General features: G+C 53.2%; 1 protein-coding gene across 9 annotated transcripts; it reads right to left on the bottom strand.

The window, feature by feature from the left end:
- Positions 1 to 90: 90 nt before the first annotated feature.
- On the bottom strand, positions 91 to 27,486 carry PIP5K1A (phosphatidylinositol-4-phosphate 5-kinase type 1 alpha). 9 transcript variants are annotated; one of them, XM_056322188.1, is made up of 16 exons: positions 27,337 to 27,486; positions 16,530 to 16,564; positions 15,671 to 15,760; positions 13,092 to 13,222; positions 12,588 to 12,705; positions 12,214 to 12,366; positions 10,687 to 10,986; positions 9,939 to 10,144; positions 9,215 to 9,298; positions 8,482 to 8,530; positions 7,993 to 8,077; positions 7,553 to 7,687; positions 6,701 to 6,830; positions 5,656 to 5,736; positions 3,117 to 3,201; positions 91 to 2,483 (listed from the first exon to the last, which is right to left on the bottom strand). In XM_056322188.1, exons 1-16 carry the CDS (start codon positions 27,392 to 27,394, stop codon positions 2,433 to 2,435), a joined length of 1,791 nt encoding a protein of 596 aa, XP_056178163.1. In that variant the 5' UTR covers positions 27,395 to 27,486; the 3' UTR covers positions 91 to 2,432. The 9 variants fall into 9 exon arrangements, with proteins under 9 accessions (XP_056178163.1, XP_056178162.1, XP_056178155.1 ...); XM_056322187.1 differs by lacking the exon at positions 5,656 to 5,736 and having other exon boundaries at positions 91 to 2,604; positions 3,117 to 3,224; positions 6,701 to 6,809; XM_056322180.1 differs by lacking the exon at positions 5,656 to 5,736 and having other exon boundaries at positions 6,701 to 6,809.
- Between the last annotated feature and the right edge of the window lie 323 nt (positions 27,487 to 27,809).

Below are 27,809 nucleotides of genomic sequence, written 5' to 3'. Positions count from 1 at the left end.
CCAGGTCCTTGCCCCGGGGATCCCCGCAGACCCCCCACCCCCGGGACCCCCCCCACCCCCCGGGACCCCCGGACAGAGGAGGCAGACGGGCAGGTTCAGCAGCACACTGTATTGCGCGTCCCACACAGCGTGGTTCCAACAGCGGACGAGGCCACAAGCGTTACAGAGCCGAAAGGACAACGGTCACGCGCGGCACGAGCTGCTCCCGGGGAGGGGGACATGGCTCTGCCCCTCCCGGGGGTCCCAGCAGTGACAGCGGCGACGCCGAGGCCCACCAGGACACGAGGGGTCCATCCACGCTCCATCCCACCGCCCGGCGTCGAGGCAGCGGCGGCTGCTGCCCGGTGGGGCCGGAGAAGTGATGTCCCCTCCCTGTGCTGGAAAAAAGCCGCTCAGGTGTTTAAAAAAAAAAAAAAATTAAGAGGTGAAAACCCGTCGTCGCCTGGCACTTTGAAACACGCGCACACAAAAAAAAGCAGTTCTGAAAACCCATTACAAAGCAGAGGTCAATATATAAACGCCACCCCCCCCACCTCCCTACTCACTGAGTAACTATCCCCAGGAAAAGAAAAAAAACCCACCACTTAAATACAACTTCATAAATATTAAATCATGGAAAAAATTGAGACTTTTGTTTTCTTCCCTCCTGGGAAAAAAAAAAAAAAAAAGAAAAACAGACACAAACAAATACGGGTTAGGAGGGAAGCTAAGGAACAAGTGTCTAATATAGACAGTTACTCCAGCTATAAAGTGTAACCTGCCGGGTGGAGTTGGAGGCGCAGGCAAGGAGGAGGAGGAAGATCCAGCAGATCCTCCCACTCATGGGTCTCATCCCGACGTTAATCGGTGCCGAAAGGTTTGAGAGCCCTTGAGAACCCAACAGATTGTGAACAGCAACCGTCCTCACGCTCCACCAACCCCCTGGGGATCCGGATACCCAGAGTAAGGCCATTCCGCTTGGTATTTTGGAAAAAAAAGTAATAGAATTTACAAAAAAAAAAAATTTGCTTTTTCTTAAAAAAATATTAGCTTGTGTCGCATCCACTTTAAAAGGTTGAAGTGGAAGGTGGGAAGAGACTTGGCTCTGAAAAAAAAAAAAAATCCCTTTCTACACCACTACATTCTTTGTTTCCTTAGCAATCATTGCTAATTAGTATAGAAACCCCTTGCACTACCACAAGGGCAAGCTTTAAATTACTTTTTTATATATATATAAAAAAGAAGAGAGGATTCTAACCCACCAGGAACACGGGGAAGAGTCACTTCATTTCTTTAAAAAAAGCATTTAGTGAAAATAAACATCAGTCCAACATCTGCTCTGAGATCTCTAGAGAAGCGCCTGCAGCCGGCGTGGGCCAAGCGGCACCGCGGGGAGACAGCAGCAGAACGATCCTCCCCTTCCAGCTCATGATCTGGTTTAAAACCGGACTCAAGATGCCCCATCCTTGCGCGGAGGCAGATGTCTGGCCCATTTCGGTAGGAATCTCGGTTTCCAGCCGCCGGCAGCACCGGTGTCGACTGTGATACAGGCAAGATATCAAAAGGGAGCCGAGCTATAAAAACGGAAGGGATTCTGCACGCGGCGCCCGCAGCATGACAGAGGGCAGGCGAAGGGATCGGAGCAGGCTGGGTTTGGTCCATTTGCTTAAGAAATACTTCTAAAAAAGTGTGCCCCTTACGAAGATCTCCCTTCACCTGCGACTCCCTGCTTGGCGGGGAAGGAACGAAAGGGCTTTGTTTAAAAACCGGGGGACACAAAGCAATCCAAAACCTCCCTGATGTCGGAAAAGCTTCGCACATTCCAAGTCCTCCGAGCAGCGCAGCACCTAGCTCTCCTCAGCGCTGTCTCGGGACGATGCAAGGTGGGGAACAGAGGAGGGTACAGCAGCCAGGAGCGGCTGGCGGGGGAGAGGAGCTCATCCATGGTCAGCACAGCCTCTGCTCCCCCTTCCTGCCCCTCTCACATGGGATGCTTTCTGGTGGAACACTGAAAAAAAAAACCCTATTCATTAACAACAAAAAAATTACTATATTGCAGACTAAAAAGAAGTGATAGGACTGAATTCAGGAAAACATTTAAATTAAAAACGTTTTTAAAATACAAAATAAAACCACATTGCTCTGTCGCAAACTGCCCCAACGAGGCTCTAATGCCCGTTTCCCTCCCAGTGACTCCAAAGAGTCGCCCTTCTCGCACGGTCTGTGGTGTCAGCATTGGAAGCAGCTAACTCCCTGAAAGTCAGATCCCTTTTCCAGAGGGTTTCAGCCCACGCAGAGCAGTTCCTCCTCCTCCTCCCGACAGCCAGCTTGGCTCCTGCCAGGCTTCAAAGGAAGGAGGACAGCGGGGACACAGTGGTGGGCTCTGCTGCAAGGAGGCTTCCAGGTGTCCGAGGCTCAGCTGCGCTGGCTCGGTCTTTGTTAATACTATCCCGCTAAGTGTAGCCCAGCCTTCCAGCTTTTAGGTTTCTGTCCAGATAAGATAACTTTTAAAAAAAAAAAAAAAAAAAAAGGTCAGCAACAGGGGCTGAACGTTTGTCAGACTCCACAGACCACGCAGAGCACAGAACAATCTGCTTCCATCGCAGCGGCGTCGGTGTGGCTTCACTGCAAGGAGAAAAGAGGAGATGCTGGAGAGGGGCCAGCCTTCCTCCGAGGAAGAGCAGCAGGTCGGTCTCCTGCCTGATCTTTCCCTAAACCTTCTCCACCCTGGGAGAGGCAGAGCGGAGAGGGCTGCTGAGTTCAGGCTTACCCCCACCGCCACATTAAAACAGGAGGGTCCGTGAGGATTTATCACCCACCGCGGGGACAGCGAGAAGCGCCTAGGCAGCTTCACCCTGGTTCATCTCCACCATCAGTCCCACCCTGGGCCCTCAGGAGAGGGGCACGGCTCCGCTTCGCCTCCCGCCGATCTCACCACAGGCAGGAGCAGCAGATTATCACCAAGGGCACCAGCAGTGCCCAGCACCAGACAGGGATGGAGAACATCTGCTCCTGCTCTGGTCGACTCAGCCATCCCCTGGGTGCCTGTGTTCCCAGCACCGCCAGGGACCACACAACCCCCACACTTCACCCACCTCCAGCCCTGCTCTTTTCCTCCTCGACAGGGAAGTACTCACAAAGCTTATCTCCGTTTCTTGCAGGTCTTCGAGCTGCTCTCTCAGCTCTGCAGAGCGCTCCAGTATGGAAGGTCCTGGGGAACCGCTGGGGAAACAGAATGGGGAGACCTGTAAAGCAGTTTTTAAAAGCGAGTTGTCAATCAGCCACGTCTCCAGGGCTGGACCCAGCAAACAGAGCGTCCCAGCACGGCATGGAGGCGTCTGCCAGGCAGCTTCAATGTGGAGGCGCAGGCAACACGGTCCCTGCTGGGGCAGCACCCAAAACACCACCCAGGAAATCATCCCTCCTCATCTGATGTGACCTCAGACATTAGACACGAGGATCTTTTGCCCAGCCAAGCAGCAGCACCTCTTCGCAGAAGTCTTCAAGCACCTCATCAACACAGAAATTGTCCTGGGTGAAAACAGTCCAGAGACGAAGAAACCACGAAGTGCCACAGCCCCGTGAGTCTCAGCCCTTCCAAGAGGCACCCTTGCTTGAAAAAGCCCCTGGCAAACCTTTTATAAACCTTTTATAAACCTTTTATGCTCCGAGTGCGAGCTGCAGCCTGACAGCAGGATACGTAAGTGGCCATGCTGAGCGCCTGATAGCATACACTGCCAAAGAGAAAACGCAGGGCACAGAACGAGACTGGCTTCAGCTCCATAACCTGTTATATCCCCACTTCTCCCACGATCCTACTGGAAGGCTGCAACCTGCTGGCTGAGGAACTCCAATTCCCAGCTCGGGCACTGCTGAGGAGATGGTGACCACAGCTTCCCTCCTCACCCCCGGAGCAAGAAGTCACATCCGAGCGTGTCCCTCACCTCAGGGCTCGCCGGTGCACGGAGGAGGTTTCAGCACTGCCCTCCCGCACTAACACCCGGGGCTCATGACAGCCTGCCCGCAGTGGTTGCCTTAATTAGCGAGGATTCGATTGCCTGTCGCTTGAGTGCTGGACGCATCGAGCTGTTTGGCCATCAGGTCACCCCATGCAAACAGCCTTGGGTCAACACCCGAGCGGAGACACGGGGATCCCCGCCAGGCAGGCACAGCTCCTCACACCCTGCACCCGGCTCTCCGAGCCAAGCCCTCTCGCTGCTTCCCACCGGCGCAGATGCTCAGTGCTGGTTACAGCACAGAGCCCTTGAGGTCTGTCTTAAAAACAGCACTGCCGTAACGCAGGGCTGCAGGATGAATCGGGATCAGTTAGATTGGAAAAGACCCTTAAGGTCAAGTTCCAACCATCAGCCTAACGCTACCAAGTGCGCCACTAAATTAGTGTTGTTTCACCATGAAAAGAGGGGGAGATGCTGGGGAGGGGAAAGGGAACTGCCCCCCTCAAATGTAGGGGATCACCCTCTGAAACCCCTTGCCGCAGGATGCCAGCTTCTATTCCCAGCAGCACACGCCGCTGGTGTCCCCAGCACCGGCACACTTCTGCCGGAGGTTAATGACAGCGCTGGGCTGAGGACCAGCAGCACCCTGGCATCGCAAGGGCACCCATGCCTGCACAGCATCGCGCGGGTCACCAGCAGGAGCACGTCTCAGGCATGGCAGGCTGCACGCCACAGCAGCACGTGGCAACATCTCTGCAGCCCACGTGAGGCCGTGCTGCAAAGGAGACTGAGGTTGTCACAGCAGGGATGGCAGGGCTGAGCTCGTGCTCCTAAGGCAGATCTGGAGCAGGCCAGACCCTGCCCTCTCCCTGGGAAGGGCAGAAGCTCTAGATGGAGAGTTTTTGGGTGAGATCGCTCTCCTTTGTACAGGACTACAGAGATTTAAGAGGTCACCTCCCCCAAAGGGTGGTAAACACTCCGCTAGACCAGCTGATTCTGTAGGAAGGAAACAAGCAAAAAAATAAACACCTTTTAAAATCCATTCAAGTTACATTGTTATAAATCAACAATCCACAAACTGCTTTCAACCTTCTGAGGGTTCCCAGAGTTTTACATGTCTCCTGAGGTCACAGAAGCGGATTGAAGCCTCCGAGAACAAGTCTGATGTTGACAGCTCAGATCCCAAGGCCCCGCAGAGTGGAAAGCACTGGTCTGTTCTCCCTCCTGGATTTCGTTACCGCCCTCTGGCACTGGCACAGCGGTTTATGGGATGTTGGCAAAAGGCAGCCACAAGCTCGAGTGCCCACACGGCACAGCAAGCGGCATGTTTCGCTCCAGAGGTACCAGGCGCGAACACAGATCAGGCTTCACATCAGGGGACCCCCTGGGACTCACCCCAAGGGTGCAGCAGGTTTGATCTTACCTACCAGAACCTGTGCTTGCACCGGGGAGGGAGCCCAGCACCACGCGGGGTAAGCAGGACAGCACCCCGAGAGGTTTTACCATTGAGCCTTACAGCAGACAGACACGTTAGGGACTGCTGAGCCTTGGCACAGGGGCACGCTGCGTTACGGTGCTGCATTTTAGGAGTGAACCGGCAGTATGGAACTTCTGCAACCGCTGGCCAACAACAAGCGGGAGGCCAAACCCCAGGGTAAGCCTCCCTGAGCGCACCCTCCAGACAGAAGGTTTTCAGGCAAAGTCTGGTTCCTGCCCTCACCTAGACAAGCAGATGCCAGGAGCTGTTCTAGTCAAATCCTTTGCTGAGCTGTCAGCTTTATGCACTTGTACGCCCACTGACCTACGTAAAGATTGAAGGAGAGAGACCCGCAGTTAAGTCAGTAAAAAGAACACCTCAGGCATGCCGACTGACGTACTGGAAAGGAGCAGCTCTGGTTTAGGACCCCTACCAAGAGGTTTCCATGTTTTACAGAAGTAAGGGGTGTTAATTACAATTGCATCTTGTTCTCCTGCAGCTCGGGAGAGAGCAGGCACTTCCCTCAGTGCCACTGTGCAGGCAGAGGGTTGGGAATGGGGAAGACTCTTTCCGATCGCTTCCAGGAAGAGAAGTTAACACCTCAGAACAACTTCTAGAAAGGGATCGTCCTCTGACCACAGCTCCTCCTCGTCCCTGCTACTCTCACCACTTCAGCAAGAAACGAAACATTCAAAGGCAGCCACCAGCTCCCTCGGGGCTCTCCATGCATTTCAGCTTCTGAGACATTCAGAACCGCACCTGCACGCATCCTGCAGCCTCCTTTCACGAGGAGCTGTCGGAGCTCAGTGCTACCCCAATCAGTAAGTTGCAAGTGAGCCCAACCCTCCGAAAAGAGCAGTGGGAAGGTCACCTTCAGCACCACCCACCATCGCGTGAATGCTCTTCACGTCCATTTTGGCAATGACACTTTCACCAACTCACTTTAATTGGCACAATTAGCTCTGCTCCAGAACAAAGCCATTAAATACAGAACATACAAGGAACTAAAAGCCACTGGGACCCCCAAGACAGCCCAAGCAGAAGATGCAAGATCACGTCACCTGTAACAGACCGCCCATCGGAACGGGGACACAACGCTCCCCCTTTGCACATGCTCGAACTGGCAGCGCTCGGCTTGCTCCACAACACAGACCACTCAGACAGGTAGTTCCACAAGCATGCCCAACCCCCAAACACCCATAAAGCAGCACAAAGTCCTCCCGTTGCTCACGAACTGGACTTGCAGGGGTCACTGGTCTGCCATGCACCGCAACAGCCAGAGCCTTACCTATTTGCGGGCGAGTTGAGGCCTCCGCTGCCCAAGGAAGAAGTGGACAGGGTCGTGGCGATGGAATCGCTGTTAGCTTCGTCTACCGGCAGGGTCCTGGGCAGGAGATCTGGGCGACCAAGGTGGGAACCTGAGTTGAAGCACAGACTGTTCCATCACCAGCACCAGTGGGATCGTGTGGCACGAGCTCCCACACTAGCCAGGGGTCAGGATCTGTGCTGAATCCCACCCGAGACATTTCAGACACCTGAAGACTGAAGAACTCGCCCTGCAGGCAATTCTCCGTTCCAAGTCCAAGCCTCCACACCACTGCCCAGCCCAGCTTCTCCCCTGGCACAAACCCCACGGGCACAAGCTGTGGGGAAGAGACTAGGGGCACAGGGGACTGCCACGCAGCCTCAGCCGCTTCCCAGGGGGAGCAAGGTCCACGCTGGATGCTTGGACAAGGCTGAAGGACCCCACGAAGACGCGTGGGCTAACCGTTCCCCACCTCACCACCTGGTCCCCTCCTGACTGGCTTTTACCACCTGCCCTTCACGTGTTGCACCAGAATGCCTGGCACAGCCAAGCCTTTACGGGCTCGCTGCTCCTCTAGGCTTCCTTGTGGGGCCGTCAAAGGCCACCTGGTGAATATGAGTTTTTGGCCCCGTCTGATTTCTTGCACACACAGTCCCAGAAAAGAGGCAAACCCCCGGCAGGGCCGCAGAACACCACAGAGGTGTCCTGCACAGCTCAGGAGGCAGCAAGCTTCAATTAGACAAATAAAAGCTGAAAAATAACTTCTCTAGGATTGATGTGGGGTTTTTTGGGTTTTTTTGTTTGTTTTTTTTTTTTTTAAGCCCAGGCACCAACCTTGCTCTATGTCCGCCTCCGTCATTACTTGTGCTTTTGTCTCACAGGACATGTGCGACTGGGAAGGCACTCCTTGACAGCTCCGACGAGGAACCGCTGTGCCAGACCGGCTCTTCTTGGAAGGGGATGGCTTTACTTAAAGACAAAAACCAAGAAAGCACTTTTCTAACGCGTTCAGGAAGGAGTAAAAGACTTGCCAGTGACAGAGTCTGGCACAAGATCTGTGCCCTGAAAGAACAAGCTGATGGATGAAACAATTCCTGCGAGATCGCATCTGTGAGCCAAAAACAATGTAGGAGGAAGGAAGAGGTGACAGAGCGTAACAGACTTCCTCAAGCTCTGGCCTGCTGCTGTCCACCTTCCCGGACCACAGGCACTGAGCAGGAAGGAGCCAGAAACCACAGCAATCGCCAAGGGAACCGCCGCGTGGAGGTACTTACGTGGTATTTTCTTGAATGCTGTGTTGCACATGAACCGTTGGAACCTTTCGGCGTAGAAGCTGGGTCTGTGCACAGATACAGTGTCCTAGAAATCCAAGGGACAAACGTTAACGTGTGAATTTGAATTAATAAGCGATCGAGGTTAACACGAGCTTCTCTCAGGGTGTTAAGCCTTGAACCACAGGCTGTTGGGCTGGGAACCATTGGGGATTCTCAGTCGGTCCCACAAGCAGCCGTGAAAAGCAGATTAGCTACAAGCAGTGGGCATTATGTATAAAGCAATCAGTACTTGTTAATGAATAAGTAGGTGACCAGCATTAACAAAGCCAACAGTTCTGACAGTACTTAGAAATTAATATGAGGGCAAACACACACACGCCATAGAAATCCAGGATCCTAAGCCAAGAAGGAGCAAGGACAGTGGGCACAATTTAAAAAGACACCAGTATTACTGCAAAACAAGTCTAAAAGTCTTATTTTTCTACTTACCCCGTCGTGTACAAGGGCCTTCCAAGAGTGCTCCAGCTTCTTGACAAATCTGACAAAGGAAAGAAGTAAGAACAGCTTTCAGACCAAGTCCCCACTGTCCGTATCGTATCGTGCCTGCTCAGTACCCAGCCTGGCTTCGCACAGCAGCAGCCAGCACACCCCGAACGCAGGCTGCGTCGGTTCCGGGTTCTCTTCATGGCCCCATTTTTCTAAGACTGTTCCACAGACACCGGGGCTGACTGCACGGTTCACTCTCCCAGGGGAAGGGTTTCACAAGCGTAATTATCAAGAGTAGTTAACTTACGTAGGTAAAGTCTCTGTTAAATGTCACTGCAACCTTCTGCACATTGCGTTTTACTATAAACAGAGGAAACGGTAAGCCCTACAGCTATTTTTTATTTTATAGGTGTTAAGTGGTTATGGCCATTTTAAGCCACCACTTGTTTTTTCCTCGCCGCTTCCTGCACAGTGCCTGCGTACAACCACCACGGCACACCAAAACAGCCTCTGAAGAGTACGTCTATTCTGGAAATTTGAAGCAAATACAGTAAGCAAGACGCAGGAATTGATCCCAACATGCCTGACCAGAAAATAGGAAGTGGTAAATTAAAAAAAAGTTTATTTGTGCCTTAACTATTCCTTGAAAGCCAACCTTGACAACCAGATGGGGGCAGACAATGCTGTAAAGTCTTCACCCTTCGGCAGCACAGAGCCGCTCTTAAATGTCTCTTACCTGTAGGACTGCAACACGTCAATGATGCCGATGTAGAGCAGCAGCCTCTCCCCCTTCGCGTTGCGGGCTGGAATGCCTCCCATCCTAGAGGACAGGACACAAACGTGAAAGGGCATCCTCGCAGCCCACTCCTCTCACGCAGCCTAGCGCGGGCTGAATGTTACGCCAACTACTGAACAAGTGTCAACATACCGGACGTACCTACTGCTCAGCTAACAAACCGAGGAGGTCAGAGCAAAACGCTTTTTCAGTAAATTAGCTAAACCTCCTGAGAATCGATCCTCTTTTCCATCTGTATGACACTTCTATTGAAGATCAGGGTTAACCCCGACTCGTGCATGAGAAGATACCAAGCAAGTAAAGAGCATCTGCTACCACCCACACTAAGGTGGCAGCTGGACTTTATCAGCATTTCGTCTGACCTAACAAACACTCACTATGCCTCTTCCAGATGGAGGGAAGGAACTACTTGAAGCTGCCAATAACTGGCAGGCAGAGAACTCTCAAATGCCACCTGGAAGGCGAGAAAGTCTTTTGTATATTGAGGAAGGGAAATCAAAGAGGAAAGCACAAGACTTGATACCAAGAGCTCTCCACCCAGTGTGACAGCAAGCCTGCAGAGCCCAGCCTGCACCCAAATTAAGCTTCCCATTAGCCAAGCTTGGGCTTTGCCCCTCGCTCCTGGCAGAACTTCCCGGGAAGAGCCACACTGACACAGACTCACTGGTCATCTGTTTCTATGGTGCCCCCCCGCCGCGCCTCTCCCTGGATGGACTCCATGGCTGTGGAGTAGAGGGCCTTCTGGGCGGCGGGTCGTCGCGTATCAGTCTGGGACGTCCCGTCTGCCATCGCATGCTCTCGCTGCGCCAGATCGATGTTATGGATTGCCACAAGCAAGCTGTAATCCATGATTTTAAAGCTCTGCAGGACCTGGGCGGAAAATCAACAAAGGCTCGTTCAGAATCGCAAGCGCAGGGAAACTGTCAGAGCAGACATTTTCCGAAGCGCAGTCATGCATGCCCGGACCCCCAGCGCACGCAGGGGACGGCTTTTAATCTGCCACCTGCGCACCATCAGCTCATCAACAGTCGCCAAAGGGAGTCAGAGGAAAGCACCGGTGGTGCTCCTGTGCAGCCGGGGACCCAAGCCAGGGGAGAACGCTGACTTCTGCACGGCCGCCCAACTTGAGACCGGCCTCAGCGAAGCATCCCACCCCTCCTCCCAATCCTGCCCTGCTCCCAGAGCTCAGCCTGGGCAGAGGGTGCTTCCTCCACCTTGAGAGACAGCGCTGGGTTTAATTCAGGCTGGAAGGAAACCGGGGGCCGGGTCCCGCTTCTTGTCCAAACCACCACCAAAAGAACCAGGTTCTCCAAGGTCAACAGGCAGAAGCTACAAGGTGGCAGCTGCCATCTCCTTTCCGTGGGAAAGGCTCAGAAAAGATCTCTCCCCACCACCCTTCACCTTCCACTCACCAAACAGTCTCTCTGTAACGTTTTGCACAGAGCATTATACATGTCAGAGTCCAAGAAGAGGCCATCAGGAATGTCCTGCATAAAATCCAAGTCCTTGTACGTTGGGAAGACCTTCTCTCGCTCCTTCTGGGATGCTCGGCGTTTGTAGGTGGAGCCCTTCAGGTCGTATTTCAGGTGCATTTTGACAGAGCGCGGCAGGAGGTTGTTCATCACAACAATGCGAATGTTTTTGCCTCCGGCCTGGACACAGTACAAGCCGTAGAACTTTGGCAGCAGCGTCCTTGGGTTCTGGTTCAAATTCTGAAACATCAAAGACACAGGAACACCTTCAAAGCCATCCTGGCTATTCAGAATCCCTGCGCTTCTCTACTGAAATGACTCAAAGCCATGGCCGAAGCAGGTAAGAGACAAGGGCAGGTGAACACAGGGAAGAGACAGGTGATGCCTACGGTCGTTAATAACCTCTCTGCAAAGCTGAATGGGTCAGGGAGATCGTAGGAAGGAAGGAGTTTACTGCTCATGCACCCAGAAGCTAAGCTGGGGAGGCTTCAGAGCAAAGGAAGATCTTGTGCTTAGTAAGCCTTTTTAAATTTGGCACTTAGGTCAAGCTAAATACATCAGGACAGAGAGGGATCGAGGCTCTCATGGCTACAGAAGGCACTAGACAGAGTTTTGAAGAAAATCAATGTGTTTCTGGGCTACAACCACAGCAAAAACATTTCACAGAATCATAGTCATAGGATGGTCTGGGTTAGAAGGGACTTTAGAGACCACCTAGTTCCAACCCTCCTGCCATGGGGTGGCCTCCGCCACCTTCCCCTAGATTTGTGGGTTCAGAAGCAGTTTAAGGAATTCAGCCAGTGAATTCCCAACAGCACCAAAAGTCCTAAGGCACTTCTGTAGGGCAAGACTATCTCGCAGCTAAATTCCGTTTCACAGAGGAGGCTTGTAAAGGCCAGGCTGGACACAAACACGAGAGTCAGATCACACGCACGTCATGTTCAGGCTGGGATCTGATTCTGCTCCACAACTGAAGCAGCCTTTTTTGCCAGAGCTGCTTTCATACAATTAACATGCCTCTACTCTCAAAGCTGCTGCTGCTTCTACATGCAGAAACTTAAAAGTCAGAGTCCTTCAACTCTTTATCTTCGCAGACAGAACCAAACATAGTCCTGGGAAGGCAAACACAAGTACAGTTTTGCAAGACAAAGTACCACAGGCGTGACGCTGCGCAGCATGGAAGCGGCGAACAGCTCCCAGCTGGTCACGAAGCAGCCTGCGACCCTCCAAAGGGGTCCGAGTCCCAACGTGCAAGCGCAGCACCCAGGCTTGTGACACCCCGGCAGCCTGTGTCAGCCCACGACTGCCTCAGGCACTGGACAGTTGAGAGAGAAGGTGCCACTCAGCCGGGGCACAGACCCAACTTCCACTTGCGTCTAGCAGGCGGCACGCAGCAGTCCCTGTCACACCGTGCGTCCTGGGGACCCTACCCCAGCTCGCAGAGAAAGCCTTGCCCAAGTGACTCACCATGTAGTAGCCAGGCAGCAGCTTCTGCAAGAACTCGGCCTCTTTGTGCTGAACCGTTTTGATGATAAACTCATCGTCACTGGATACATAGAAGAGGGATCCGCTGGCCCCCGAGTTTGAAAGTTCAATGAGTGGCTCGTTGCAGAGCGAGTACTGAGGAGGACAAGGCAAGAGAAACAGGAAACTTCAGCATGGAGGTCCTTCCTCTTAAACATTAACAGCGGCAAACCCCAGCGTCACACGCAGCATCCACTGCTGTGCTTACAGGGCTGGCCACGGGGCCTGACGGCACCCACAGCTCCGAGGGGGAGAAGAGGACAAACACCCACCCCACAGAGCACACCACCGACGGGAACCCACTGCAGCCAACTTACCAGATAGTCATCTGGTCGGATCCCAAACAGCTCCCGGAAATAGCGAAAGGCCACTGGAGCGTAGGTTTTGAACCGAAAGTCATTGTAGTGATGTGCTGGGGTCAGGTTGCTCCCTTCACTGATCAAGGGGAAGCACACACACAGGTATTTGTATTTGCAACATTTCTTAAGAAGCTGCCCTAAAAGCAAACACCTGCTGGATGGTTGCTTCTAGCACGCTGGAGGACTAGAAAGCACCCACAACAGCAAGCCTTGGTTCACGCGGCCGATGGTGGGCACACAGAGGGAAGGAAGAGCCAGGGTTCTTCAGAAGCAGGTCGCAGGCAGAGGCCAGCGATGCTCTGCAAGCAGCGCTGAGTGGCTCTGCTCAGGAGACCCGCGCTCGCTCCTGCACCCAGCTGTCCTGGCTGGCCACGGCTCCCTCGTGTGCAAACAAGCAGGGTTAGGAACTGATGCTGCTGCTCACTGCCAAAGCGCCACAGAGAGAAGGAAACAAACACTGACCTTGGGAAGAAAATACTTTCTACTACGTAGAAATCTTGCATGAGAACATCTCTTTCGGGTTTGGTGCTCAAGCTTCCAACTGTGTGTGTAATGCCGAGCTGAATGGCACCTTTCAAGGCAGATGACGTAGTCTGCAGGGGCAGAGAAAACGAGTTAAGACAACATGGAGCAGCAGAGTGGAAATAGGAATGAAAGGAGTTAAAGAGAAGAGAGCCCCCAGTTTAAAACAGCACTGTTAGCTGGGGTATTTTACACCTTCTGGCTGCAGCCTCATCATTTCTTTCTCATTGACTAACATCACCTTGGAGATGGGAACACCTGGGAAGATCCCTACATCCCTGACAGCATCTTGCTTCATCCTTACACTCTGGGTAGTCGAGCAGTAAAGGACGTGAACTGGAATCAACATCCAGCTGGTCCTTAAAAGAACTGAATGCCATTTCATCCTCCCACAGCACTCATCAGTCAGAGGGGGAAGATATACAGGGACAGATTATCTACTGCCCCTACAAACTTCTTGTCACCTTGGTCTTGGAGCTATAGGCTTTGAAGTTTGCCCTTCCCCAGCTTGGGCAGACTCAGGTCTCCTACAGCAGAAGGCAGGCATGGCCAGCACACAACGCACGCTTCTGTTGGTGCTACGCATCCCTCCGTCTGCCTCTCCCGCCAGGTCATGGCTCCTCAACCCTAAGGAGCCGACAGTCATCTTTAAACAAGGAGCAAGACATGAATCCCAGCCCTGCAGCCTCCGCACTGACTGCCCCAGAACAATGTAGGACTGTGTTCTTGGAACTGCTACTCACACCAAGAGTCCTCCTCTGTCTACGACACACATGACCTCATCTCAGACCACTGGGACGCGCTTCAGCCCAGCTCGTGCCGCGGGCTGCCTGGTCCAGGACAGCCGAGCTGAGGTCTGCTCAGCACCCCGACACTACCCAGCCGGTCAGTTCCCGGAGCACGCAGATACGAGCTCTGCTGTAAAGCCTGCTGGAAATGTTGAGGCTGCAGAGCAGGTGCAGGCTGGATTTGTGCACTGCAGCTCACCGACATTTCACTTGGCTTCTGCATAAAGCAACTGGACCCAGAACAAGATCCAGGGCTCATGAGCCAACTAGTTCATGTTTGTTTCCTGAAGCTAAACAAAGCCCAGCCTCCTGCCACATGCAAGAAATCACTGCGGATCAAAGCATTTGGCACAGAAGACACCGCAGTATCTGGGGGGACAAACATCTCAAGTATTTTCCCCAGACACGCATCCTCCATGAAGCCTCATAAAACCAACGGGAACATTTCTCTCACTGAACTGGTTTTCTGTTATCAGGTTGGACCAGATGATCTCCAGAGGTCCCTTCCAACCCTGACCATCCTGTGACAATGTCCTTTTGTACCTCAGCTACCTGTTTGCGTCAGCTATTTACTCCAGTATTAGATGGGGAAGGAGGAGGACCCTGACCCCGCTTTTCCTCCTTACCCTTTAAACACTAAAGGTGCTTGAAAACCAGCTCAGCTCACCTAGCCCTGCTTAAACCTCCAGGACACTCTCGCTGTTGGGAAACAGAACTTACAAACAGGGTGCACAACGCCGCCTTGTTTGTGAACACAGAGCCACGGGGCCAGGTTGCCAAGGAACAAGGATTTTTTCTCTCCTATTAGCCAGCACCATCAGCTGAGCAGCTGACTGCCTGTTTACAATCGCTTTTATAGGGCAAAGAATTTTAAAAAACAGCTTACCACCTCTGGAAAAGAGGGGGGTGGAAAACAGACAGGCTGTCCGCTAGTCTCATTCCCAGATAAATCCCATGCACAGTCCCACCAGGCTTCTGGGACCGTTGAAAGAAACATTTCAGGCATTTTCCATTGGCTCCTGCTTTTCTCTCCTGTTACTGCCATCTAACCTCCTACCTCTGAACTTGCTGGGAAACTGAAAGCCAGATCCCACTCGAAGACACGAGCAGTTTCAAAAAGGGCAGTATAACAAAAGCTGGCTGCCGTAGAAACACCATTTCAATTCCTTCCCCTCTGGTTCCTGCTAGAGATGGAGGTACAGCTGGGTTGGAGATTCCAGACCAGAAGCTTCGCTTCCACAAAGCGGTGCGATGCCCACACGGAGCCATTCCCCATTCAATCTACATCCCAGATGCCAGCACTTTAGAGGGAGTCGGCCCAGCCTGATGAAGTCCAACAAACGGGAAGTAGCATCCACAAAATACCCACATTTACAGGCTTTTTCAAAATCCCAAACAATCTCCCCTTTGTAAAGCAAATTCCAGTAATGCCACAAGATCTATAGAAACTATTGTGCCCCAAGAGCACAGCAAGCACCCAGCAAGCCAGAAGGGGCCTAGGAAGCGTTGCTAACGGGCAAAGTTTAAAAATAATCCCCTCTTCAGAAGACTACAGAAGAGGGGCAGAGACAGTCCTGTGGTTCCTTTCCTTTGAGATCATCTTCAGTGACTGTCACCGCTGTTGCCCGCGGTCTAACATCGAGCCTCGTGAGACAGGCTACCGCTCTGGATGGCACTCGCCTTGCGAAGAGAACGACAACAGCCAAACGAGCGCTGCGAGAGGCAACTTACCTTTTTATAGGTAGTCTCCCCCGTGGAGTCCACTCCTCTGTGGCCCTTCTTTATCGTCTGTGAGCCCGGCTGCCCAGAAGAACCTGGCATCTAGGATTGGAGTAAAAGACCGTCAGGACCACGGCTGTAAAACCCCATGTTCCAGAGGGTAGTGGCTGCCCAGAACCACCTGGCGTAATTTTGCTCTTCTCAAAGATGGAGCCTGTGCAGTGCACCCTGCCGATGCCCCCGAGCCCTGCGTGGGGCGAAGGGAGGGCACGGCACCAGCTGTCCTCTGGGACAGCAACAGCATTGAGATGCCTTCAAAGAACCCACTGACTCCTGCGTGATTGAGGCTGGACACCTAAATAGAAACGCCCTCACACCAGACCACCCGGGTCTGCTTGTTTCTAATCACCATCATCACAAACAGATCAGCCCTAAGCAAGCCCGGGCCAGCTGCAGCTGATCGCTGCAATTTCTGCCAGCAAGGCCAAGTCTTGGAGGAAACATTTTAGGAAGGTGGCAAATTCTACTCTGATTCATGCCACAAGAGTTCGCTTGACTCATCGTCTTCTGTCTCACACACGCAGTTGTTAAATGGTGTTTCTCAGTCCAAAGGAGCTGAACGCCTCGCTCACAGCAGGAGAGCTGCACCGTGTTTTGGTGGCACAAGAGTTGTTCAGTTCCAGGACAAGCTGGAGAATCCCTTGGTAAGGAGAAATACTCCTGACTTCCCAAATGAGTACCTGCACCTACAGTACCTACCACTGCCTGGCTTACCCCTGACTTCAACGGGGTTGGGAAAACAGCAGCCAAGTGTGAAATTTAAGCATTCTCTCAGCCAGGGGACAAACCAGGTTGTCAGTCAGAAACTTACCTCAGGGGTGAGTGATTTTTTGAAGGTAGATGATCCTGCCAAAAGAACAAAGGCATGCTCAGAAAGGGTTAATCATTATTATGCATCACCAAAAAAAGCCTGACACACCGCGAGCATTTTAAGGCATCTGAAAAAGCACTGACTCACGGCTGATTTCTTCCCCAGCTTCTCTGCTTACAGCAGAGAAAATTTTTGTCAAGCCACAAGGAAATGCTCTTCTGCTCACCCCTCGACAGCCACGCTCAGCTTGTGCGTCAGCTGCCGGCCAGGGTCCGCTGTGCCCCCGCACCGAGGGGCAGGACCACCTCCCGAGGGGACATCGCTGATGGATTACTGACATCTATCAGAACCAGGAGGGCCAAGTGCTCTGCAGCGTTTCAGTAATGCGCTGACCACGCTTTACCTTAAAATTATTTCCAGGACCTTTTATTGAAAGGCTGAAAATGCCAAGCCTTCCACTCGAAGCCAAGCCCAGGGATTTCCATAACTACCATGCTGTCAAATATCTGCAAGGTGGTGTACTTCTATCTTTTAGGCCTGAATTCCCATTTTGGGATTTTTTTGGATGCAGGAAGGGGGAAAAAAAAAAAAAAAGGCAATTAGATGACATCGCCCCTCCACGATGTCTGTCTACACCACAAAGCCACCAGCCAGCTCGAGCCCAGCACCGGCGAGGCCAAGAGCTCCCAGGACAGGGACGCTGCCCCTGCCAAGCAAATGCATAAAATAGTGATGTGCTTTCTGCCTCCAGCCCAGAAAAGCAGACAAGCTCTTTCATTTTGTTTTTCTTTCTGCTTCAGACACAGCAACTGAATTTATTAATTTTTTTTAATCTTTTTTTACACAGGAGCCATGACCACAGCCTTACAAAACCGCCCCCGCCCAAAAGCAACACCCTCATCGCACCACGGAGCAAGCAGAGGGTTGCTTCCCCCGACATCCAGTAATTGTTTTACCAGATTAAGCATTACAACATCTAATCCTTGCAGCGGTACTGGGTCCACCCACCACTCGCTCAGCAGAGAAGCCCCTTCTGCTCGCCTGTTACAGGCAGTGTAAAGCCTCACGCTGTGATTTCATCAAGCACTACAGCTCTACAAAAACCGCATTTCAGCAAAAGGAACAGAGGTACTTCACAGCAAAATCCATCAGCCTTCTGATCCCCTTATCGAGTGATCAAAGTTCTCATTTCAATACATATTAAACAAGCAAACAAGAAGAAAATCTGTGACAAACGCTCTTAGCTAAACAAAGCCAGCGCAGAACGACCGGCTCCAACCGCCTTCCCACCCCCTCTCATCTCCTTTAAAGAAAAGAAAGTTTGCCCTGACAAGCTCCAGTTTTTGCATTTGAAGTTTCTCACAGCCAGCCCTCCTCCTCCACCTCCTCCTCCTCCTCCTCCCCCCCCCGCACGCTCGGTGCTCTTTGGAGCCAGCCGCCCGTCTCCACCTCTCCCATCGCTTCCCTCTTCCCCTCGCCACCAGCCCAGATTTGGGAGCATCTCCAGCTCGGAGGTGGCTTCTGTCACTTAACGTCTTACAATGAAACCAGTAAAGCTCAACTCCATCACCCTGCCACAAGGCTTTTGAACTTGCAGAGATCCATCAGGGCACAGGGACGGAGGAAACATCCCCGGCATCACAATATAACACCTGTTCAAGAGCAGTTAAACCTTTTTTTTTTTTTTTTTTTTTTTTTAAGGAAGCATCTGTAATGATGTCAATCGAAACCTCTGAAAGCCCCATGATTTAAGCAACCCTGAAGCAGCACTACCAGCCTCATCACCTTGGAGAGTCATCGTGTTAATATTTAATCATCCGTGCAAAACGGTATTCCACCAGGACTTAACTAAAGCTCTCTCGCCAGAGGACCCAGCAGCGAATCTTCCCTCGGCTGCCTTAATCACGTGCCACACATGTTAAAAGCCAGAATATCCGAGGAGCCTGGGCTGGAAAAGCTAAGCACCCTCAGGTGCGCCTGGCTCGTCCCCCAACGGGGTATCTGCACCCGAGGTGCCACCGTGATTTTAAGGAAGGTGTGCAGCATCTCAGCACCGACCAGAGACCTGGCTTCACCTTCTCCCCCCAGCCCAAGACCACAGAGCATCTTGGTTTGCCCGTTCACATAGCGATTTGGGAAGCGACAACACCACCTCCCCACCCCCAATCAAGCCGGTTACAAGAAGGGGTGAGTCAAGCAGGGAAAGCCGCAGCCCGCAGTCGGAGCGTCGGCACGGTTGCAGCATCGCTCCCATCCCAGCACACCCAGTTTCCGCAGCAGGAAGCTCCCCCTCCCTCCCTCCCGCTAGTTTCCAAACGACTGCGCTGCCGATTGGGAAATAGGTAATTCCTGTTTGACCACGACAAGGGGAAAAAAACAAACCACCACAACGCTTCTTCACGCGTGAGCGCGAGGATGAGCACACGGCTGGGGAGGTCTGCTCGGCTCCGCGCAGGGGTCTATCTCACACCCTCCTGCAAAAACAAGCTCTCTCGGCTACCAAAAGAGTTACCAGCTGAGGTCAGAGAACAAAACTCCAAGGTCTCCATAGGAAAACGCTCCAGTTCTCTCCATCTCTCTTTATTGCTACGTCAAGGCAGTTTTGCACTGTCGCACACGCGCGCACTGCTTGGAGAAGTGAATGTATTAAATTCAATAGCATCAATGTAACAAAATGACATCATTTCAAAACAGCTGCTATTCCTGGCTCTATTTAAACACCTCTTTAAAACGGAAGAATTCATTGGTCCTAATTCTGAACCAGACCAACAACTGGAAAAATGTCTTGAGATCCCCTAAACAGTTAATTCTGGCCAAAGGAAATAAATCAGTCCTGTTCAAAAATGAATTCACGATGTCCCAAAAAGTTGTTTGGTTTGTTTTTGGTTTTTTTCTTTCTTTCGTGATTCCGGGAGCAATCCCTACGGGTGATTTCAGAGCATTCCTCAGAGCTGTTTACTGGAAGCTGAATCAACCTAAATAAATAGCTGTCTGCCTTCCACCAGCCTTAGCTGTCCGGGATTGTTTTCAGCCAGCAACAGAACGTATACTCTTACCGACCGTGACATAAACGCTAGGGAAAAAAAGCTAAAAAGTTGTGGTGATGGCACCTGGTCAAATGGTTGGGACACATATTTCAGTGGAAGGAGCTTGTGACAAGGCATTCGGGTCAGATCCTCGCTCATCTCATCTAGCAAACGAGCACGTTAATTTGAGATAGCCAGGACAAATACCCACTTTGCTCTATTTTTAAATAGAGCTGCTGAGACACATTTTAGCTATGCCTCATGTTTTAGACAAAAATAAAAAGTGAAAACGTTAGCACACCCAAACACATCATCAAGCTCAAGTCTCCAGCGTCTGAGCGGGGCAAGCCGAGCGCCAGGACACATCACACCAGCATGCACTGCCCTGCCTCCCCGCTCCCGCTGCTGCCTGCAGGCTTGTCTCGGCCAAACAAGTGGCCGGGGCGAGAAGGGCAGCTGGGTTTGCCCCAGACAGGTCCTTCTGCTGCTCAGAAACGGGAACGTTCTCCTTCCTCACCTGGACTCTGCCCACGGGTAGTGGTACCACTGGGAAGAGTGCTTCTGTGCACAAGGTGCTGGCCCCCAAGCCTTAGACCCAACAAACACCCCCCGGAGGACGTGTAGCACCTCAGAGCTTCTGCAGACGCATCCAACTCACCGTCCGCGCAGGCATCCCCCCAACACATTTTTTTTCTCTGCCTGCAAATCCCCCCTCAACCCCCCCGCCCCGCAGTCTGTTGGGATCAGTCCCCCCCCAGCCCAAGGCCACGGATGGGAACAGCAGCGAGATTTCTGTTCTCCAAAGTGCAACCCAGGCAGAAACCAAAGCAGAAAAGCCCCGCTGGAACAATCCTGCTGGTGCGCACACGGATGCGGGGAGCTGTTTAGATGTCAGGAGAGCGCTTACACAACACACTTCAGCAAAACAGCGGCTGTTGTTGAGAGCAGCAGCAGCTTACGTGGGGGGGAACCACCAAGTCTGTCGATCCTCAAAAGCCAAGACAAGTTACGTCACACGGCATTTTGCTGCTGGTTACAGGAGAGGAGGAAACCATGCTTTTTTTAAGCACATACACGCAACACATCTACCTCTTCGAAACGACATCACCGAGCAGCACAAAAAGCTGAAATCTATACAAGGAAAAGCAAAAAGATTACACAGTTGTCACAGCGAACTGTTGTTTCAGCTGCTTGAAGAAATGAGTGATGCTTCCCCCAAGAAAGTTAAAGAAACACAAAAGGAAATCCTGTTTTCACTGAGTGAAAAGAAAGGTCCAAATTTTGCCAGCAAACCCACTTCTGAGCCAGGCACCACAGTCGCGCGCAATAAAAACCTCTTCCACGGCCGTGGAAGGTAAGAGCCTAAATATTTCATTGGCTTCTCTCAGGAAGCTCTTACGAAAAACTGCGCGAGTCTGGCCCGAACTAAAAGTCCAAGGCAACGCTTCGCCACAGCAGCTGGAGATAGCAGCAAAGCCAGGAGTGCAGGCAGCCCGCCCCGGCCGGTGCAGAACACGGCCCTCCGGGGGAAGATAAACCACCGGGGAACACTTGACCCTGGCCAGAAGGCCAAGCAGTGAGCAACCGTCCTGACACCCTTTGCATCGGTAGATCTGTTCCGATAAATTACATTCAGGACATTAAACCAACGGCACCAAAGCTGCCGTGAGAGCCCCGTGAATTCAGTTTCTAAAGAGCTCCGGCGCCGCCGATTCCCGTCCGGGGTTGTCTTTCCCAGCACCATTAGCGGTCGGCAGCTGGTGTACGCATGACTGATTTTACTACCCTGGATTAGCACATCTTCATCCCTCTCCCCTACACTTGTTTGAGGAGCCTGTTGATGGAGGCACAGGACGAGACGCTCCTGAAAGTCACTGGATACCGCTGACGTGTCCGTGCCGGCAAGCGGGTGACGCGTTGGGAAAAGGCCCAGGGAAAGAGAGAGGAGATGCAATCTCGGTAACGTTATCTAGCCACTTCTCGCTGCCATGCAGAAACAGTAAACCCTTCCTCAATCTCTCCTCACCAGCACGCTGCCAAGTGATTTGTGAAGAGGTCAGCACACCTAGCCGCAGAGAAATAAAGCAAATTTTTTAATCCAAGAGGCCAGGGGCAGAATCAGGAACAGGTTTCCACGCACAAGGTATTTTTTAAGTACCCAGGAGAGAGCTGAGGCCAGGCAGGACATCCAGAAATCAAAAAAAAAAATAAAAGTAACAAACCACAACTCACTCTGCCTTCTGCCGAGGGGAGCAGAAGGGGTGCTCACCAACGGTGAGGAGAGGAGAACATCCCAAAGAGGGTGGGCTTTGGGCTTCCACCTCCACCACCTGGATGAGCAGGAGCCAGTGCTGACAGCAGCAGCCAAGCCCTGACCTCACTGAAATCCTGGATCCACCATTTGGGGCTTATCCCAGCTATTCCAGGAAAAGATGTGCTTCACGGCAACTAGTTATTTGGGAGCACCAGCCCAAAACCAACATAACTCCATCAGGGCTGGGAAGGAACCCATTTTCCTTCGCGTCTCGTCAGCACAGCAGACCTTGACCAAAGATCAGTGGTCACAAGAGCACCGACAAACAAAACCCTGCCTAAATCCGCACAGAAACATGAATACGTCTTGACTGACAACGAGTTACTCTCTCCACTGAGAAAGGTTTGAAATAAATAAAAAAAGTCTTCCAAGTCACATAAATGAGACTCGGCTGCATGATGCTTTCAGCAGCAGAGGATGGAGACTGTCCACGGACCAGCAGGCAGCTGGTAGGACTAAAGGGTGGAAACTCTGAAGACAAAAAGGACAGTGAGCAAGAAGTTTCCAGCATCTGCTCCCGACTCCTGGCCGTATTTCATCCCCCGCCATCCCTCTCCCGAGGCCAGCCCTTTGGCCAGAGCCATGCCCCATGCTCCCCCAGAAACACCAGCTCCGAGGTGGGGTGGACACGCACACCCTTTGGTCCTCGTTACCAAACTGCTTGGGAGCCAAAGAGCAGCACGGAACTGCAAAAATCACAATTAAAAGAAAATAAATCAGTAAGTTCAGCAGAGCTACCATCGGCTTTGGGGAAGAGGCTGGAAACGAGGCATGTGGGAGCAAGGGCTAGCGCGGCCGGCAAGTATTCCCGTTATTGCTTTTCCGTATGGCTCAGAGCAAAACGACCTCGGGGCGGGAGGAGGGGTGAGGTTAGCTCAAGTTTCCCAATAGAAGAGGGGGCAGACTGATTTTTGCTGAAGGCATTTTGGACAAGATCACTTTCTGGAACCTTTGATGGCAACTCCTGCTTAGCAAAGCTGGGGAGACCCTCCTTCCCTCCAGCAGCATCTTCTGGCGCATCGGACTTGCGCAAGGTTCTGCCATTTGAAAATGAATCCTACCGCTGGCCGAAGACCAACGATTTTACAGCTCTGCATTACTCCCGCTTTCCACCAAAACACTTCGATAATTTAAAATCTAAGCCGATCCCTGCTCCCAGACAAGGCCTATTGAAGAAACACAAAGGCACCGGGTTTTCCCAGGTGTCGATGAATTTGAAGTCCAGCTTTACGGCTATCGGGAGCTACTCCAGGGAAACAAATCCTAACAAGAACCACTCCAAGCGTTCCCTTTCCAGCCCGCCCTGCAAACACCACCAAGCCCCAGGAAGGAAGCGTGTCAACAGCCCCTATTCCAGCTGAGCGGTTGCGGGACTTGCTCAAAACCGAACCCAGAGGGAGCTGGCAACAGGGAAAGCAGAATTAGCATCCTGCCTGCTGCGCCACCTTCTTAATTTGGGGGAAGATCAACAATCCTTTCCCAGAAGAGTAAGATTTAGGTCAGATGTAAAGTATCTTTCTGCCCTGGGAGCACTCTGCTTTTTAAACAAAGCTAAGTCCGCAGGGACGCGGTGAGATAATACATTTAATCACCGCTACTACACGGTAATCCAGAAGGGGCAAGAAGGAGTACGATACCTCGTCTGGGGGAAAGCGAAGCCCTGATCCCGGAGAAGGAAGCTCTGGGTGAGCAGAGGGAAGCAGCACAGCCAGCATTAACTCACCTCCATCTCAAAAAAACACAACAAAAAAAAGGCTTTTCAACGCTGCGGGGCTAACAGGGGTGGCGGGGAGGAGAAATAAAACACCAAGCGGCCCCTTTCAACAATACCCAGCAGAGCCGGAGGGAGGGAGGAGCAGCTTTTACTTTCCAAAGGGAAATTGGGTTATAATTCAGGAAATGGTGCTCCAGGTCATCAGTGTCCCCCCAAAACCGCACGATTCTCACTCGGTTTCTAGCTACCGCTTTGCCAGACAAGCTTCCCTCCAACAGATGAAATCTGTCATGTATTTAGACAAGCTGGCTCCCACCTTTGTTCCTCCAAGGGTGGTCTTTTGTCTCCATCTTAAAGAGAAGGAGCTTTGCCCCGCGCTGGGGCGGGCACCACAACTCCCACGGCACCAAAAGGGACAGCGAGTTTGGGCGGCAGGACCCGGCTGACGACACTAACCTGCGACACCCATGGACATTTCTTTCACAGCTGACGGTTGGGAAGAAGAGAGATTTTTTTTATTATTTTTTTTTTATAACAGAGACAGGACTCTGAGTCATTTCACGGTCCTATTTTAAGCTTGAGGATGATGAGCCATTCAGATGTTTCTGTATAATAAACTCATCTTCCCTCCTGCGCGCTCAGTCTCGGTGAGGTGCAATCAAGAAAGCTTTGTCCCTCTTGCAGGAATTTGGGGGCAGTGGGGCAAGTCTTTCTGGGCATTTTACACCTATATTAAGGGCTAAGCAGTTCAGGACCCCGCTCTCAGCTCACAGTCGAGAAGAGTTTCCTGCACCCAGAAGTGACCGAGCCATTTTGAAAGCAATTCTTTTGTCTGTGGACTCCAGGGAGGAGCCTGAAGCCAGGGTGACAATGAACTCAGCTCCCTCGGACCTGTAATTATAAAGCAGCCGCAGCACCCAATGCGCAAAGGCCCAAACAACTGAAATCCCACGGCAGCATTCTTTGGCACATGTTGCTTCAAAGTGAAAGCAGCAAAGTTAAGAAAACCTCGCTGGGTGTTTTGCCAGAGAGTTAAATAGGCATCAGGGCAGAGAGAGGGGAAACCGCTGCCTGCCTGGACCGGGAAGGACTTCAAAATCATCCTCGTTACCCCCATATCTACACCGGGAGACACCAGTAACCCAGTAATGGTCCCCCGGGACAAACCACACCATGGACCACCGAGGGTGACAGTGGCCCAAAAAGCCACAGCCAGGCTTCAGGTGGTTTAAGGTTTACCGTGGAGCGGAGCAAAGCCTTGCATTCAAAATAAAAACCGGCCTCTTCTTGTCCCCTGCCTTGCGTGGAGCTGCTCCTCCAGCATCTGAGCCCTTCCAGCACCCATTTCAGGATCGCTCTCCTTGGCTTACAGCTCTCATCGTTCCCAGCTCGACCCGTTCTTTCCAGGAGGAACCAGGTCCTACCCAAAGCCCAAACGCTGTCTGGTGCAGAGGACAAGCCCCCAGAGAAGCCCCGAGTCTCCTGGACGTGGGGATGAATTCAGAGGTTTAAAGCCTGCGCCGTCAGGGATCAGCCGAGGTGAATGCGCATCACGTATCGCACACGTCACGCGGCAGAGGCTCTGTCACAACCAGAATTCAAATCCTGTGGGAAATGCGCGTTAGCCAACACCTCGCTAGCCGGAGAAGCAAACAATAGCAATTATTCCACCAGGAAGAGAGAAGAGATTTACTTGTGTACTTGCATATTTTCTCTTAAGTAATGCTCTCAAAACCCTTCAAGCCTTCGGAAGCTGGCTCCTCCTTCCAGCTCAGAAGACGGGCGAGCATGGGAGAAGATCAAGATCTCAAAGGAAGCCTCAAAGCAAGAGAAAAAGACCCAGAGGTCTTGCCCCTGGTCACTCAGCCCTATGCTGAGGCACCACCGCTGCCGCAGCCAATAAAGACCAAAGCGCTCTCCTCTTCCTCGCAAAACTGGCTTTATCAGACCAACAGGTACGACTTCCCCCGTGCCTACTCACACGGTGAGCAAAGACAGAGCAGGTACGGTGAACGTTCTGTCTTCAGCACTGCCCAAAGGACGCAGCCAAGAGGCCAGAACATCAAGCACACATAGACGTCCTCGCTAGAGGACACTCCATCAGCACCACAGCAATAATTAATTTATTTTACGGTGGTGCTCAGTGATCTGCCCCTAAATACTTCTGAGAGAGAATTGGGGTAGCGGGCAGCGAGGGTTAAGGTGCAAAGCACCAACACTCTGAGAGCAGCAGATGAAGTCAAGATCCAGCCACGAGTTTTCCTGCGGCTTTCTTCTTTCCCGCCTGTGACTTGGGTGACAAGTGCTGCCACACTGACTGGGAAGCTTCAGCACATTACATTATAATAAATAAAGAGTCTGGCCACTTTCTACCAGAGAAGCTCAGGAAGGGTGGCTGGATCTTGCCAAACCGAAATTTCAAGGCTTTGAGAAAGTCATTTTGGTTTCTAGGCCATAAAGTAGTGTCAAGAAGCTGGTCTGGAGCCTCCAGGGAAGGAGGGAAGGGGAATATGGCTCTGGACTCCCCCAAGAACGCTGCCAGACCTGTGAAACGCCGGGAGGAGGCAGAATTGCAGGTTTAGGGACCAGAAGTGCCCCGGTTTATCCCAGACGAGGTTTACAACCCTCGTTACCATCCCTCTGCAGGAACGAGGACTCTGCCCAGCCCCAATCCTGCGTATTTCTGCTTCGGCTCGTGTTTTCAATCAGCGGAGCAAGAGCCATTCTCGGCCATCAGGGGACTTGGGAGACCTTTCCCTTGACTCTGACTGGCTCGGGTTTTAGTCATCAAAACAAATCTAACCAGAAGATGTTTATGTTCCCACAGTATCTTGCCTCCCACAGGTGCCAAATGGCTTCGATGAACCACCTTCGCCTTGCCCAACACCAGATGCAGCAGAGAAGAGGGTGCCTCCGCCGGGGAGATGCTCTCCTCCCCCCTCTCGGGCAGGGTCCTGACTAAAGGACCCCGTTTCGGCTCCCTCCACCCCCCTACCCCCCAGCAGCTGAGCCCGTGGCCCCAGGACCCGCTGCCACCCCAAAGCCGGCAGCCTGACTCATGGCTCAGGGTCTGCAAACACCAGGGAGCGGAGAGTCAAGTTTCCCCTGGCACCAGCCCCTCTGCACCCCATCTGAGGTAACCAGCCCCCTCCCCACAGCGCCCTGCCCTCCCACCCCACCCTTCTGTAGGGGGGTTTCAAGCCCCCCTGAGCCCCTTATTCATGCCCGGAGGGTCCTCGCCACAACCTGCGGCCTCCTCCCCTGGAAAAGGTCAGCCCTGCGCCCACCAACCCCAGGGGAAGCTCAACCCCAAGGCCCCCAGCCCAGCCCCACGAAGCCCACCCTGCTCGGGCCTTGGCCCACAACCCTCCAGAGAGCCCAGCTTCGCCGCGCCCCCTCCCACGCTCGCCCCACGGGTGTGCCCACCCCCCAGCCCCACGGGTGAGCCCAGCCCCACGGGCGAGCCCACTCCCCAGCCCCACGCAGGGCCCGGCCCAGGCCCAGAGCCCCTTCCTGCACACACCCAGCCCCACGCACCTCACAGACCTCCCACCCCCGCGCCCCCCGAGAGCCCGCCTCAGCCCCACACCCCCACGCCCCTCGCGACCCCCAGGCCTTCAAAGCCCCTCACCCCCCCCGCCCCTCAGAGCCCCCCTCACCACCAGGAACCCCTCGGAACCCCCAGCCCCGCTCCCCCCGGCTCCCGAGGAACCCCCCCCCGGCCCTCCGCCGGCGCCAGGCCCGGCCCCGTACCCGCCAGGCCTCCGCTGCTGCCGCTGCTGCCCCCCGACTCGGGCCCCGCCGCCGCCATCTTGGATCTCCCTCCTCCTGCGGCGGCCGCCGGCTCGCGCGCGGCGCCCGCGCCCCTCCCCGCCGGGCCCCGCCCCTCCCCGCCAAGCCACGCCTCTCCTCGCCGGGCCCCGCCCACAGATAGCACCATCCGGCCGGGGAGGGGAACACGCGGCGCCGGCCCGCAGAGCGCACGCGCAGGCCAGGCAGCTGCCGCCCCCCCCCCACTTGGATTCGCCCCCGCGGGCGCGACCACCCGGATGGGGGGGGGGGGGAAGTTGAGACACCCGCAGGGCGCGTGCGCAGGGGCCGCCGCGCGTCACGTGACGGGCGAGGCGCGAGCAAAACAAAGCCGGGGAGCACGTGGCGCACGGGACGTCACGGGTCGCCGTGATGTCAGGCGGTGACGTCATTTTCCCGGATTCCCTTCTCAAGGG

This window comes from Falco biarmicus, chromosome 19 (assembly GCF_023638135.1).
Source record: "Falco biarmicus isolate bFalBia1 chromosome 19, bFalBia1.pri, whole genome shotgun sequence".
NCBI classification, from domain to species: Eukaryota; Metazoa; Chordata; class Aves; order Falconiformes; family Falconidae; genus Falco; species Falco biarmicus.
This window is presented reverse-complemented; position numbering and strand designations above follow the sequence as displayed.

Excerpts from the sequence above, each read along its gene's own strand:
- PIP5K1A (XM_056322188.1), bottom strand. The coding sequence starts at position 27,394 with ATGGCGGCGGCGGGGCCCGAGTCGGGGGGCAGCAGCGGCAGCAGCGGA. Across the intron at positions 8,078-8,481 it reads AGGCCCTTGTACACGACGGG|GACACTGTATCTGTGCACAG; the intron begins GTAAGTAGAAAA and ends TTGGATTTCTAG. Across the intron at positions 6,831-7,552 it reads GGAGGCGGACATAGAGCAAG|GTTCCCACCTTGGTCGCCCA; the intron begins GTTGGTGCCTGG and ends GCTTCAACTCAG.